This window comes from Bos indicus, chromosome 5 (assembly GCF_029378745.1).
Source record: "Bos indicus isolate NIAB-ARS_2022 breed Sahiwal x Tharparkar chromosome 5, NIAB-ARS_B.indTharparkar_mat_pri_1.0, whole genome shotgun sequence".
NCBI classification, from domain to species: domain Eukaryota; kingdom Metazoa; phylum Chordata; class Mammalia; order Artiodactyla; family Bovidae; genus Bos; species Bos indicus.
In genome coordinates, this window is record NC_091764.1 from 47,441,169 (window position 1) to 47,456,107 (window position 14,939).

Here is a 14,939-nt window from a genome sequence, read left to right on the forward strand (position 1 = left end):
GGAATGTACAGCCAACAAAACTACTGTTACCAAGCAGTCTTTTTACCACCCCTGGGAGGTTCTAATCAAGCCTGGAGCTCTGATTGAAATGCTGGGCTCAAAGTGGGAAAACTGATTAACAAAATAAAAAATCCAAAGTGTTTCCCATGCAAACAGTCATCAGCGTATCTTATGTAATTATGTAGCCCATAAATCAACACAGCGTGCAAGGCTTCACTCAGGGTGTAAATATCTTAATGACTGAGACGTCTTTAACCATGAATAATTTATATCTACATGATCCATTTTTCTCAGCCATGCTTCACTTCAGCAGAATAAACTAATCTTCTGTCAGGGGATGGGCTCTTGATTATTTCTTCCTGATTTTTCTTCTGTTAGTTTTTCTCATTTTGACACAGTCCATTTTTTTCTCTTGCACTTTCTTTAATAAGGGGGCCCCATTCATCTACCCTGTCTGCTCGCTTTTATTCTTCCTATGCATCTTATTAGACATCTTGGAATAAAGCCAGGGCTTTTGGACTCTGGCTTCTCATCAGACCCTCTGTGGATGGAGCTGGATGGCAGCGAGGGAACTCGGCTTAATACCACAAGGCGGTATGGGCTTCCTGATGTTGCTGTGTGGAAACATGTATTATGGAAAACAATTGCTAGAAAAGGCTAATGATCAATTAAACGTGAGCATTTGTAGATCCTCTTCTGTGATGCGGAGAGTAACTGCCACATGGGTAATTCTGGAAAGCAGTACTCACTTAAAATAGTTTTGTTTTCCTAGAGCCCATTAAGATAAAGGCAGCTGAGAAGCATTCAGCTTCTCAACTAAGAAGCTCATCTTGAGCATTCCAGCTCACCATGCTCAGTCTCCTCAGACCCCCATAGGTCTCATATCATCGCCATTCCTTTGACTTGTACCGTATGTGTGTGTGTGTGTGTGTGTGAGAGAGACTCGGTCATGTCCAACTCTTTTCAACCCCATGGACTCTTGCCCACCAGGTTCTTCTGTCCATGGGATTCTCTAGGCAATAATACTGGGTGGCTTGCCAATTCTTTCTCCACGTTATCTTCCCAACACAGGGATTGAACCCAGGTCTCCCACACAGCAGGCAGATTTTTTATTATCTGAGCCACCAGGGAAGCCCTATACCATAGATACTTGGTAATAATTGCCTTTCTCTGGACAGTCCTATGGACAGGGAGCTTCAATCACCTTCTGTGGGTGGTGTCATACCTGATATACTTGTTGACATACTTGAGTAAATCTTCCTAGAAAGCTGGAAACCATATCCTATTAGATAACCCAGTATTTTATAAGCATTTTGACTCTTACTGTATTAAAGTTTTCATAGGGTTTGGGAGGATTGCTAACATTATGTGTCCTGTAGTTTAAGAAAAAGTAGAAACCTCATGAGGTTCATCAGAATAAATTTCCATCAGTTCAGTTCAGTTCAGTTCAGTCGCTCAGTTGTGTCCGACTCTGCGACCCCATGAATCGCATAACACCAGGCCTCCCTGTTCGTCACCAACTCCCAGAGTTCACTCAGACTCACATCCATCAAGTCGGTGATGCCATCCAGCCATCTCATCCTCTGTCGTCCCCTTCTCCTCCTGCCCCTAATCCCTCCCAGCCTCAGAGTCCTTTCCAATGAGTCAACTCTTCGCATGAGGTGTCCAAAGTACTGGAGTTTCAGCTTTAGCATCATTCCTTCCAAAGAACACCCAGGGCTGATCTCCTTTAGAATGGACTGGTTGGATCTCCTTGCAGTCCAAGGGACTCTCAAGAGTCTTCTCCAACACCACAGTTCAAAAGCATCAATTCTTCGGTGCTCAGCTTTCTTCACAGTCCAACTCTCACATCCATACATGACTACTGGAAAAACCATAGCCTTGGCTAGACAGACTTTTGTAGGCATGCTGCTGCTGCTAAGTCGCTTCAGTTGTGTCCGACTCTGTGCGACCCCATAGACGGCAGCCCACCAGGCTCCCCGTCCCTGGGATTCTGCAGGCAAGAACACTGGAGTGGGTCGCCATTTCCTTCTCCAGTGCATGAAAGTAAAAAGTTAAAGTGAAGTCACTCAGTCGTGTCCGACTCTTAGCGACCCCATGGACTGCAACCTACCAGGCTCCTCCATCCATGGGATTTTCCAGGCAAGAGTACTGGAGTGGAATCCAAAAGTTCTATCCCACTCCTCTGTCTTATTGGCATGGGCCCCAAGGGGTTATGTGAAGGAAGGGATAATATATTTTCATGTTTGAGTCCCCAGTGCCTTCTGAGGTTCCTGGAATATATAAATATAGTCAATAAATGTATTTTAAAATTCATGTTGTTGCAGGAATGATGATGTAACCTGCAGACTTAGAAAGCCCAGTTGTGTGAGAATATGAAGTGGGTGATCTTCTATCTTGGCAAGAGTCTAATTAGGTTTCCCCAGCCCCCTGAGACTACATGAATCCTTCCTCTGACTCATGCGATGGCCAGAGCATTTGGATCTGGTCTAAGTCATGTATATGAAAGCCAGCATACCAGGGTCTCCTCACAGAGGACCATTTGAATTATCTAGTATCCAGCTTTTGCTGGAAATCTGAAGTAAGGTAAAAGATTGCTATTTAGGTAGATCCCTAGAGAGAGAGCCAATCTATCTGCCTTGGGGTCTGTCTTTTGATTAAGTGGACCATCACATTATCTTGTCTCATTATAGAGACAGCATCACTGATTTGCTTTTTAATCATATGCCTCAAGAAACAGCCATTATGAAAATACATTGAGGACATCACCCCATTATATCAGCACTATCTATTAATATATATGGGCTTCCCTGGTGGCTCTGTGGCAAAGAATCAGCCTGCAATGCAGGAGATCCAGGTTCAGTCCTTGGGTGGGGAGGATCCCCTGGAGAAGGGAATGGCCACTTCAGTATTCTTGCCTGGAGAATTCCATCTACAGAGGATGCTGGTGAGCTACAGTCCATGGGGTCTCAAAGAATCGGAAATGACTGAGCAACTGACACTTACACAATTCCACGGAAAAGATATCTTTTAGAGCTCCCTGCTACAAGAGTCTTGTAGAATCTTTATTTCCACTGTAGGGACTAGAAGACCTCCTCTTTTCCAACAGTGCAGGATTGACCGTGGTTTCCAGGAAGTTTAGTCGTATTTTTTAATTGTAACAAAATTCACATAACGTATAATTAACCACTTAAAGTCTAAAATTCAGTAGCGTTTACTACATTCACAGTGTCATGCTACCATCAGCTCTGCCTGGTTCTAAAATGGTTATCTGCCTGGTTCTGAACAGTCACTCTCTAGTCCCCTCTGCCCCCAATCCCTGGCAGCTACCAATCTACTTTCTATCTCTGTGGATTTCCCTGAAATTTAAAGTCATTTTTGTAATTCAGTCAAAGCATCTCTATTAACCCTTGTGGGCAAGGTGTTCTTAGGTCTTTTTACTCTTCCTGATTGCTCCTTTATATTACATTTGTTTCTTTGTTTGTTTAAAGCAAGCAGCCTCTAGACCTTTGTGGAAGGAAGTTGAGTAGAGATATGTACAAATAAGGATATCCTCCTTTGAAGCTCCAGAACCATTTGTCCCTGAGTAATGCCAGTCTCTTTTAAGAGCTCATAATCCTAGGGGTAGCTCATTTACTTGGCCATTTCTAGCTGCTGTGTTTTTGTTGTTCAGTCGCTCAGTCATGTCCAACTCTTTTCGACCCCATGGACTGCAGCACTCCAGGCTTCCCTATCCATCACCAACTCCCAGAGTGTGCTATACACACTTATAGATGGGAAATGACCAGTAAGTTCAAGTTCCATCTGGAAGAAGGTGGGTTGACTTTCTTCCAGTAGGCTGTTCTCTAATTCTTTTTCTATCAGATAAATTCAAACACTTCTCAGTCCAATATTATGAGGCATTCAATGCCTCATAATATTCAGTGCCTCATAATGATCTAACCTACAGATCATTATGCAGGTTAGAATTTAGACAAAGGAAAAATATCCCTCCTCATCAACATCATCCGGCTATGCGTAGGCACTCTGTTACAAGAACAGCCATTCAAAGGATTTAATAATGGGGTTAACATGATTTCAACCACACTAAGAACTCTCAAGCACAAGAATGTGACTTAAATGTCTGCATCATGACTATTGCTAGCATTGCATCTTGAATAAAATACTAGGCCTTCATTCTTTCACTCATTCCATCAACAGATCACATTGAGCACCTACTGTTTACATAGAAGCTGTATAGATACTGTAGAGAGTCGCAGTCATAAGGAAGACATACACAACCCCTACAGCATGGAGCTTACATTATTCATCAAAGAGCAAAGAGGTAATTGAACAACTAATTGTTGAGTCACATTTATTAGATGTGCAGTGAAGGGAAAGCATAGCGATGCTATTAAAGCATATGGCAGGCAGGTTGATGTGGTTTGCAGGGCAGGGCAGGCTTCCTGCAGAAGTGACGTTTGAGCAGAGCAGTGGTAAAGAAGCAGGTGATGCAGGGACCAGGAGCTGGAGAATTCCAGATGGAATAGTATATATAAGGGACCAGAGGCAGGAAAGTATGCAATGTTTTTGAAGAATTGAAAGAGGAGTAGGAAGCTGGAGAACAAGAACAGCACGGTGGTAAAGAAAACAGGTGAGGTAAGCAGGAGCCAGGTCCTGTAGGTCCTTGAAGATTATGATAATATATTTTACCCTGTTATAAAAATGGCTGTTGAAGGGTTTTAAAGCATAGGCTAGCATGATGAGATCTGCACTTTTTTAAAAATTGGATCTGGATTGGGGAAGGTGGGATCCATGGGAGGATTGGGATATATCAGACAATGGTACTTGGATGGAAATGGTGATTGTGGAGATGGAAAGAAAGAATGAAATGGAAATCTGTTTAGGAATTAGAATCAAGAGGGATCTGTGAGAGTGAGGAGAAGATGGAGTTGGGGACGACTCCTGAATTTCTGGTTTCCATAATGGATTAAAATACGAGCCATTCACTAGGAGGAGACCTGGAGAAGAACCAGTGGAGTGGGGTGGACTTGCCAGTCCGTTTGGGTATGTTGTGTCTGATGGGCTTATGAGACACTCAGGAATTGTTCAAGGTATCAGTGAAGGATGTGTACTAGTGAATGAAAGTTGTTCAGTCGTGTCCGACTCTATACAGTCCATGCAGTTCTCCAGGCCAGAATGCTGGAGTGGGTAGCCTTTCCCTTCTGCAGGGGATCTTCCCAACCCAAGGATCAAACCCAGGTCTCCCTCATTGCAGGAGGATTCTTTACCAGCTGAGCCACAAAGGAACTCTGAATGTGTGCTGGACATATGAATGAGAGTGATCATGGTGAAGTAAAATTCTAGGCTGCTAAAGAGAGAGACCAGAGGGCTGAGCTCATATTCCTTAAACAGTTATCAACACTCTATGGTCATCTTTACATAAGATAAGCACCTTCTTTCCCTCATCATTTTTTTTCTTCATAAGTTAAGAACTCAATATGACACAGTTTCGATAGAAAGTTAAAAGTTGTGCCCTAAGAAGTCCTTCATACTATGCAATGAGGGACAATCCCTCAAACTCGGTCTTTAAAGGATGTTATCATTGTCATCAAAATATTTAAGGGTCTGAGATTTTGCATCCCATCTTGATAAACAATAATTATCTAGACTCACTTTCATATCTTGTAGCTCCCCTCTTCTCCCCATTAGTAGGATGTGCTGTGCTAAGTCTCTTCTGTCCTGTCCGACTCTTAGTGACCCTATGGACTGTAGCCTGCCAGGCTTCTCTGTCCATGGGATTCTCCAGGCAAGAATACTGGAGTGAATTGCCATGCCCTCCTCCAGGGGATCTTCCTGAAGCAGAGAGCAAACCCGTGTCACCTGCATCTCCTACGTTGGCAGACAGGTTCATTACCACCAGCACCACCTGGGAAGTCTCATTAGCAAGATACTGGAATTTAAATTCAGCTATTGCATATTTTCATAAAGTTTACCAAGTTTCTCTCATTTTTGATGCCCAGTAGGCTCTTCCTTACCTAACATTGCTATTTCTCTGAAGAGACATAGATGATCAGGATTAGGGAGCTTTTACTGAAGTCCCCTAATTTTACAGAAGAAAATGAGGTACAGGGGAGATGATGGCTCAGGCCACATGGTAAGTTGGTGGCGTAACTAGGACCATACCTCCAGGCCTCCAGACCTGAGCCCAGCTTAGGATCACACTGCTTCTTCCTTTAACCATGAGTTTATGGTTCTCTGTTCAGAGTTCTGAAGCTTTCCATTTTAAATTAAAAAAAAAAAAAAAAAAAAACATTCCTTGCACATTAGGCTGCCCTAAATGGAAATATTTCATTTGTTGTTCCTTCAAAGCCTTAATGGGGCAAGTACTACTTAAAGAGAGACTGTTATTTCTATTAATAGTTTCCATTCCAGAGGTGCACCAGAACAGCTGTGAGTACAGTCTCTCTCCCCCTCTAAATTAGTGATGGCAGAAAATATGATACCCTTTTTCTATGTTTCTTAATGTTCTCATTCCTATCATTTCTTCCTATGAGAAAAAAATTAATATTAACTCTTCACTGTAACTGGAACATTAGAACCTTACAAAAACAAAATTTTTAACACCTTGACAAATATATAGGCCAGGAAAAAAGAATAGCACTGTAAGAGTTTATATTTAAATAGCTTTACCTCTGCTGATAACCTCTTTACAAACTAATCTTTAATCCTGATGTAATACTTTTAAGAAACATGAAAACCTAGTGTGTGTACTGGGTCATGATTGATTGTGGCTTTATAAAATTTATGTCTGAAAATAGCTATTAATAGTAGCTTCTTAGAATAAAAATTCAAGAAAGGTATTTTGAGGGGGATAGACTCAAGTGAAAAGGCCTGTCAGAATAAAGATTCAGCTGGCAACAAAAATTCACACTTACCCTACTAGCTTAAATGTGATAGTTTATTTCTTGGGAGAGTAAACAGTCTCTGGAGATATGATTTCAGGAATCAAAGGTCCTCTCTCTGGTGGCACCATGCCCATGTCTGATGGTGGAAGATGGTCACCAGTTCTGGGCCCACAATGCAACGTCAAGAAGGGGAAAATGAGACAGAGGAGGGCACCACCATTCTTTCTAAGAATGTATCATGTCTCACTTCTGCTCACTTCCTGTTGGCTGGAACTTTGTCACATGGCTGCATCTCACCAGAAAGGAGGCTGGGAAGTGTTGTCCTTAGCTGGGCAGCCATCCAGTCAGCTAAAACTTAGAAAGCTTATTACTAAGAAAGAAGGAAAAATGGGATACCAAGAAACAGTTCTCAGTTTCTGTCATGTCTTAGAGATTAGGTTATAAGTAACAGAAAAGTGTATTACTTCCATCTGGGAAGCCCCATGAATTTATATTTAGATAGAAAAGCATGTGGAAGAATATAAGTGATTGTCTCCTTACAAAACTATCTGTTAAAATCCATCAAGTCTTTGGGATATCTGTCCTTCTAAAATTAGTCCTCCTAAAGATTAATCCTCCTCTGTAAAGATAATCTCAGAAAAGACTCCACTAGGCCAGAGCTCATGTGAGGTTCAACCTGAACAGGAAGAGACATTGCAAGGGAGCAAACTCCAAGAAGAGAAGGACAATAGACCTGGGAGTGGAGCTATGGGCATCAGATTATGTGCATTTGCTGTAGCAGTAGCACTTTGACTATTAGAGCTGAGAAGTAGGAAGAATCACCTATATTCATGATGGAAGGATAACTCAAATGTGGGTGACAAGGACTGACCAGAATTGTTTACTAGGAGGTCCCAGTGAGGCAGGAGAGGTGCAAACCACTGTTTCAGATAGCTCTGGGGACTGCTGTCTATAAACTCCAAGGTGAGAGTAAGGCAGGACCCTGGGGAGCATATGACCAACAGAAGCACTGGAGAGAAGCAAACTGGGAAACAAGGAGAAGAGAAGCCAGATCTTGTCAATGGCCCAAGGTCAGGCTGTTAACACAGCAGGGTGAGCAGAACCTGAGAGTAGCCACCACCATAGAGTTAGATTCATGGGAAAATTATAGCCAGCACACTTCAGAATCACAAAGTCTTCTTAGTGGACTAAGACCCTTGGGTCCTCCCAGCTATTATTAGTGAGACTCTCCCCTGGAATTGACAGGAAGAAATATAGCCCCTAATGGTCTCTTAACTTTTTCTAGGACTAGATATTTAAGAAACACAGTACATGCAAGAATCCTTAGGCCTGGAGTATGAATGTGGTTGGCATGACTGTTCTCATCTTTACCTTATTTAACAAATATCTTGTTTCATCTGCGACTGAAGATGACTCTGTCCCAGGGGTCTTTCAGCTTCCAGAGTCAGCACATACTGTCTGAGCTTCACTATAGGAATACACTTTCTAGTTCACCATATCTGAGTGCTGGCTTGTTGATATGAAGATATACTTTCAGGAAAACAAACTTGTATTAGTACCAAACACCAGAGTAGTAGAAAGTCATAAAAATACTATTGAAAATATACAGTCTTAAAAAATGAGATGATTCAAAGGTTTGCGGTCATAATATGCAATAATATTCTATGTGTACAGCACTTTGTAAAATGCTTTAACTATACATTGATTCCCATTGTAGTAAATGCTGAGGTAAAGATAACACTTTCTAGGTAAGCAAGCAGACTTAGTTTTTATAACTGGTCTGTGTTACCATGACCAAAATATTGTGAAAAGAAGAAGTACAGGTATTATATCCACATCCAAGGCTCTTTCCCATATGATCTCTTCCTCTTCTGAGCTTTAAATAGCATCATGCATTGTCTCATTTATCCATACATTCATTCAACAACTATATATGCACAAGTCTCTATGCCAGGCACTGAGGATGCTGTGATGGACAGAACACAGGCTCTGTCCTTACCGCAAGCTTGCTGTTCGGCAGAAATCAGAGGAATGGCATTTGTGCAACAAAGCAGGAAAATAGCAGGACAAAAGGTTCTCACCAGATCATAAGTCAGGAGAGGCTTCCCAGAGGAATTGAAGTTTATACCCCCAAGGGTGAGTACCAGTTGAAGGAATGAAGAGCATTCCAAGCTAAAAATAAAGCATGCACCCGAGGGAGAGATGACCGTATATCAGATCCAGAATAAGGAAAACCTAGAGGATTCACCAGTTTAACTTGGTTATGCCTTCCTTTGTGTGTGTGCTCAGTCACTCAGTTGTGTCCGACTCTTTGCAGCTCTATGGACTATAGGCCGCCAAGCTCCTCTTGTCTGAAATTTTCCAGACAAGAATGCTGGAGCAGTTTGCCATTTCCTACTCCAGGAGATCTTCCCACCCAGGGGTCAAATCTGCATCTCTGTGTCTCCTGCATTGACAGGCGGACTCTTTAACACTGCACCACTTGGGAAGCGTATGCCTTCCTACCACTTGCCTACTTAGAGACATTGTCTATTCACCCTTCCTTCCCACCCATCCATCCATCCATCTATCCATCCATCCATAGAAGGTGCTAAGATGTTTACTGAGTTAATTAATTTTTAAAACCTTTCTTCAGAGACCCAGTATTTGTCAGGCACTGTATCAAGCAATTTAGCATGTACACAATATCAAGTAATATAGAGGGCATAAAGAAACATAAGACATTATCCCAACTGATGTGAAGCTTAAATTTTAATTGAAGAGGTAAACCCATGCACATATTACTGTACTACTAGCTGGATAGAACAGGCATCCTAAAAGATGCCCTAAGAAGTTACCACTCACTGGACGTGGAGATGTTAAATGGAGGGAAATCTGAAGTTTTAATAACATTAACAGATCAACACCAGGCTGAACCTTCTCCACCTTTTTTCTGTGTTTGCTTATTTATTGTGTTCTGTTTTCTGAAATTTTCTTCCATAGATTCTGTGGCAACAGCATCCGGACCACTACTAGTTGAAGTTGCCAAAACTCCGGGTGCCAGCCTTGGGGTGGCCCTAACTACCTCAATGTGCTGTAACAAACAGGTCATTGTCATAGACAAAATCAAATCTGCAAGTATTGCAGACAGGTGAGTGTCATAGAAAGTGCCTACTTTTCCAAATTGCACGCGTGTTAAACTATGTAGAGATATATTCATATATGTATACACACATATGTAATACCTACACACATGCACACACAGGTAAAACAAAACAGCTCTTCTGCCAGTTTATACAAGCTTCATATACAAAACAAGTTAGTATTCTAGAGCTTAAAAGTTCACCTTCCTTATCAGCTACCGCGTGAAGTAATGTTGCTTCACCCGAATGTTTGGTGTGGCCTTTAGAAATGAGAAAAAGTCAAGCAACTATGTACATTCACCTACTGTGTCCTAGAGTAATAGCCCATTTTTGGTTGAGGGTAGCTAAGCAGATCTTTATGATGCTCCATGCAGAGAAGTCCTGTGGTTTCTTGAATTGTGAACAATTAAATCCTGCCACCATACAATCTTATTCCTTTTTTCTTCAGGAAGTAAAACAACATTTTAAAAATGATAGTCTTTAAAGAAAGGCCCTCCACTGACGTATGTTAATCTTAGAGTTTCACTATATTCAAGGGTCCCCCAAAACATCGTTCATTCTCATGACATAAAAATGCCAGTCTTTTATCCCGAATTCTTCTTCTGATAGATTTACAAATTGCAGGGGTGGGGGTGGGGGAGGAAGACTACCTTACCACCTAATAAATTATTTAACCACTCCTGGTAAGAAAACCCCCACCTCCCATAGCTGAAGCACTCCAGGTGCACCCAAGTGGCATTTTATTTTTAGATGGGAGGGATGACTTGAAACATTTTTGTCCTGAGAAGTAGACTGTGGTCATCGTGCAAGTGTTTAGATCTACCCCAATGCCCAGTCTCCCTGCATGTCTCCATCCCTCTTCTGCCCTTCCTGGTGAACTTCTGACTCTGATGCTCTGCGGCTACCCCTGTAGTGGTCAGTCTGTAGCTCTACTGTGCTCTTAGCTCCGTTCAGGCATTTAAGAGTGATGGATTCAGGGATGCCCTCCCGTTCAGTGGTGCAGGATGCTTTCACGTTCTCCCTCTGTTTCTGTCCTGTTGCAGAGGGTAGGCAGTTTAAGCAGCTGTCCACTTGACTGGCACCTTGAGATGCTGACTGCTGTGTGTGCTTTTCCCAACTCACTCAGCCTCTTGAGTTCAGCAAGGCGTAGCAGCCCGCCCCTCCTGCTCCCCAGCTTCCCCCTCACTCACCACAGAGGCGTCCTTTGATTACTCTTTGACGCCTGCCTCATTTCCATCATCTTTGAGAGCTTTTGCACTAATAAATGTTTATCTCCAGAATAACAAAATAATCAAGAACTGGTGATCTGGGAGCATGTGTGAGATGATTCCGAGCAAGCACTAGCTGAATCTTTCTCCCAAGTTATCCTCCCAAGAAAATCGTAAATGACCCAATTCCCATTCTGCGAGTCCCATCTTTACATTCTGAATATTTACCAACTCGTATTTATAGATATAAAAACTCAGGGGGAAAAAAATCACAGAAAAAAAGTCAAAGGAAAACATTTTCCTATTCTTCCCTCCTTGCTTGCTCACTTCCCCTCAACTTTCAGCCCTGCCACCCCCAAAATAATATATTTTTTATAAAGGACAAGGAAAAACCTTTCCTTGAGTTTTTCTGTATTTTTCTACAAGGTTTTACATTTCTTTTCATACCCAAGATAGTTAATATTTGACAGGTAGTGTTTCCTATGACATTCAAGCGTTTCCTTTTCCCCTTAAGAAAATGAAAACTGTGTGAAGTTTTAAGTATGAGGACGTGAAAGTCATAACCCAAAGAGGAAGGCGCGCCATCATCTTCTCCTCCTCATAGGTGTGGTGCTCTGCACGTGGGCGATCACATCCTGTCCATCGACGGCACCAGCATGGAGTACTGCACGCTCGCAGAAGCAACCCAGTTCCTAGCCAACACCACCGACCAGGTCAAGCTTGAGATTCTTCCCCATCATCAGACCCGCCTGGCCCTGAAGGGACCTGACCATGGTGAGAGGATCCACCCACATAAACCTCTGTTGTCTTCCCCTTGCAATGATTGCTTCTCCAGCAGAGTTAGAAAGCAGAGAGAGGCCAAGTTCAATTCTGCCTCCATCGTTTCTTCTCAGACAACAGGCGATCTTCGTTTACTCTCTTCATCTTCCCAATTCCTTTGACCAAGCCCCGGGTGTTTCACCTGAAACCCCCAAATTGAGGAAACACTGTTTGAAATAGAATTTTCATATTTGTACTGTTTGGTTTTTTTTTAAGCCTTTGGTACAAATTGAGTGTGGGAAGAAAGGAAATAATTTGACTTCCTGTGATTTGCATTGAACTTCCTTAAAGGCAAATACTAAAACTCCCACTGTTTAAAAACAGTTATGAAGTGGGCATTCATGCCAGATCCTTCAAATATTTCAGGGGGAAAACAGTTTCATGAGAGATTTTGTCTGTTTTTCAGACTAGTTGTTTTCCTTAGGTTGGAGAACAAACTTCTGACCAAATATTTCTCCTAGGAGTGTCAGAACATTTGACTAGGATTATGCAGTAACAAGTTCCACCTGAGGGAATCTGGATTTTCACTGTCTTGAAGCTTACAGATCTTTTGCTGAGTGTTTATACCCTGTCCCACCTAGGCATCCTTAAATAAAACCCAGTGCAAGAAAAAGGACTTTGAGCCCAAAATCAAATGAAGAACAACTCTCCGGTGGGGTCTTTGTTCTAACCGCTCCCTTGCTCCTCTTCCTTAAATCAAGCACTCTCCTTTTTTATTCCTTGAAACCAACTTCTGATCCCCACTAGTACTTATCAGGCTCCCTAGAGGTGAGGAACACATTTCTTTATGTTTAGAGAGAGAGAAGAATTTTCTCTGGAACCAAAATTTTGCTTCTGAGGAGGTTGTTTGTTTCCTATGTCTCCAACCTTCTAAAACATGCTGCACTTTCCCACAGTTTGAAAAAAAAGCAGCACGAAATAATTTTCATATTGAATGAGTCAGCTGGATGCAACCCTTTTAATTAAATGGAGCTTAGACAGCTCTGGAGCTAATGAAAATCTCCAGTACAGCATTCCCTTTATCAGATTTTAATTTTACACATTGGAGTTGGAGAAATGAGGCAGCTGAGGCAGGTTATGAACAGAAATTCTGCCTCGTTTAAATAGAAATGATAAGGGGGTACGATTCATGGGACTGTTCCATTCGTGTCAGGAGGATGTGCGGGTCTTTCCTGCTCACTGACTGAGAAGGGAGATTTCTAAAGCTGTTACGTTTCTTCTAAATTAATCTGAAGGTGCCACTGGATTTGGAGCCCACCAGGCATAACAGTACACACTGCCTAGTGCTTTTTCAGCAGGAGATTCTGCTTGGTAAATTCTAGGATCAGAATCAGAAATGTGAACAGACCCTATAAAAATGTCATTGTCTTTAGCAACCTCATCTTCCCTGCCTCTTATTCGCCATGTAAACAAATCATAGTTCAAATAGTTTCCACTCATGAAATATTAAATGTTTTTATCTGCCAAGACAGTCTGAGAAGATGAATTTATATATAAAGGGGATGGAGACCAAGAACTAACTTTTTTTTCTTCACTGTGGAAAAGCTGATGTCATTTGTGATTTTGCAGCGGGGTGAAGGGCTGGTAATTTTAGTAATTCTAACTCCCGCTTCTGACCCTGTCATCCACTATTGTTGAAAATTGTTCACCATCTTCTTTATCTAACATGCAAGTATCTCCCTACATTTTATATTAAAATCAGACTTGTATTTCCAAAAGGAAATAAATAATGGGTCTTAAACATAATTAAATCCCAATTAAGAAGAGAAAATATACCCCAAAATTGTTATAATGTTTATGATTCTCAAACTTCTGTTTTGAGATGTAGTAGAATTGTTAGTTTTACCTTTTTCCATAAGAAAGTTCTAGTTGTTTTGTTTTGTTTTTTTTCAAGATTTCTGATGCTTAAACAGCATGCCTCTCATCTCATGGGTAGATGGAGATAAAACATTTCACAGATTTTGCTGAGCAAGAAAGCATTCACAATAGTATTTTTAGGGAAATACAGAAATGGACACATCAACCAGGAACAGATTTGCTATGCCTTTTGCTGGGAAATAGCAGCATTCAAAAAGCCATAAGAATGAGTTTTTAAGGTCAGAAATTGTGCCCCTGAGGGTCTTTGGGAGACGGTCTTGCTTGGAGGAAACTTTGGAAAAGACTTTGGAAAGAAAGTGTGAGCAGGGTCTTGAGGTTCTATGATTCAGTACCAGGAGAACTACCATTTCTGAGCAACCAACAGCGTACCTATTGCCTATACCTTTGAACTCCTGGACTAGATAAGAGGGTACAGTTAGAGAAGAGAACAAAACTACCTCCCATGTCAGATACCTCAAGATTTCAACAGCAATGTCACCATGGAATGATAGAAAAAACATTATATTTTCCTTACCATTTGTTTATCTGTAACAAAGGACTTAGGAACATGCATAGGAAGAGGCAAGTATAGTGTGGTGGCTGAGGGCAGGGACTCAGAGTCAGGCTCTCAGAACTGTAATTCTGGCTCCACCACTTGGGAACTTAGCAAGTTACTCAACTTTTCTATGCCTCAGTTTCTTCATCTGTAAAATGGGTGTTATTATACTATATACCTCATAGATGTATTATGAGTATTATCTGAGATAGTCCATGTATAATCACTTAGCACTTAGGGCCTGGTATATAGTGAGGACTCAGTGAAAGTTGACTGTTATTAATATTATGGGGACCATTAAGTGGGAGAATGTAAATGAATTTTTTTCAAAATGAAAGAGTATGTCAAAAATGTGACATCTTATTTTTAAACTGAAATCCTTGTCTAACATATGAGTATAAAATCCATCACCATAAAACAGAATAGATTTAGAGTGCATGTTCAAAATAGGCTACAGCTGTCTTCTCTGGGCTACATTGTTTGCTGAATG

At 41.5% G+C, this 14,939-nt stretch overlaps 1 protein-coding gene across 10 annotated transcripts in view; it reads left to right on the forward strand.

Annotated features, from left to right (window-relative positions):
- The window catches only part of GRIP1 (glutamate receptor interacting protein 1), a 502,117-nt gene that overhangs the window by 374,202 nt on the left and 112,976 nt on the right, over positions 1 to 14,939 (forward strand). For all 10 annotated transcript variants that reach the window (XM_070789346.1, XM_070789345.1, XM_070789349.1 and 7 more), the window contains exons 8-9: positions 9,870 to 10,017; positions 11,822 to 11,991. In XM_070789346.1, the coding sequence (XP_070645447.1) occupies positions 9,870 to 10,017; positions 11,822 to 11,991 (318 nt within the window). The remainder of the gene's footprint in view (positions 1 to 9,869; positions 10,018 to 11,821; positions 11,992 to 14,939) is intronic.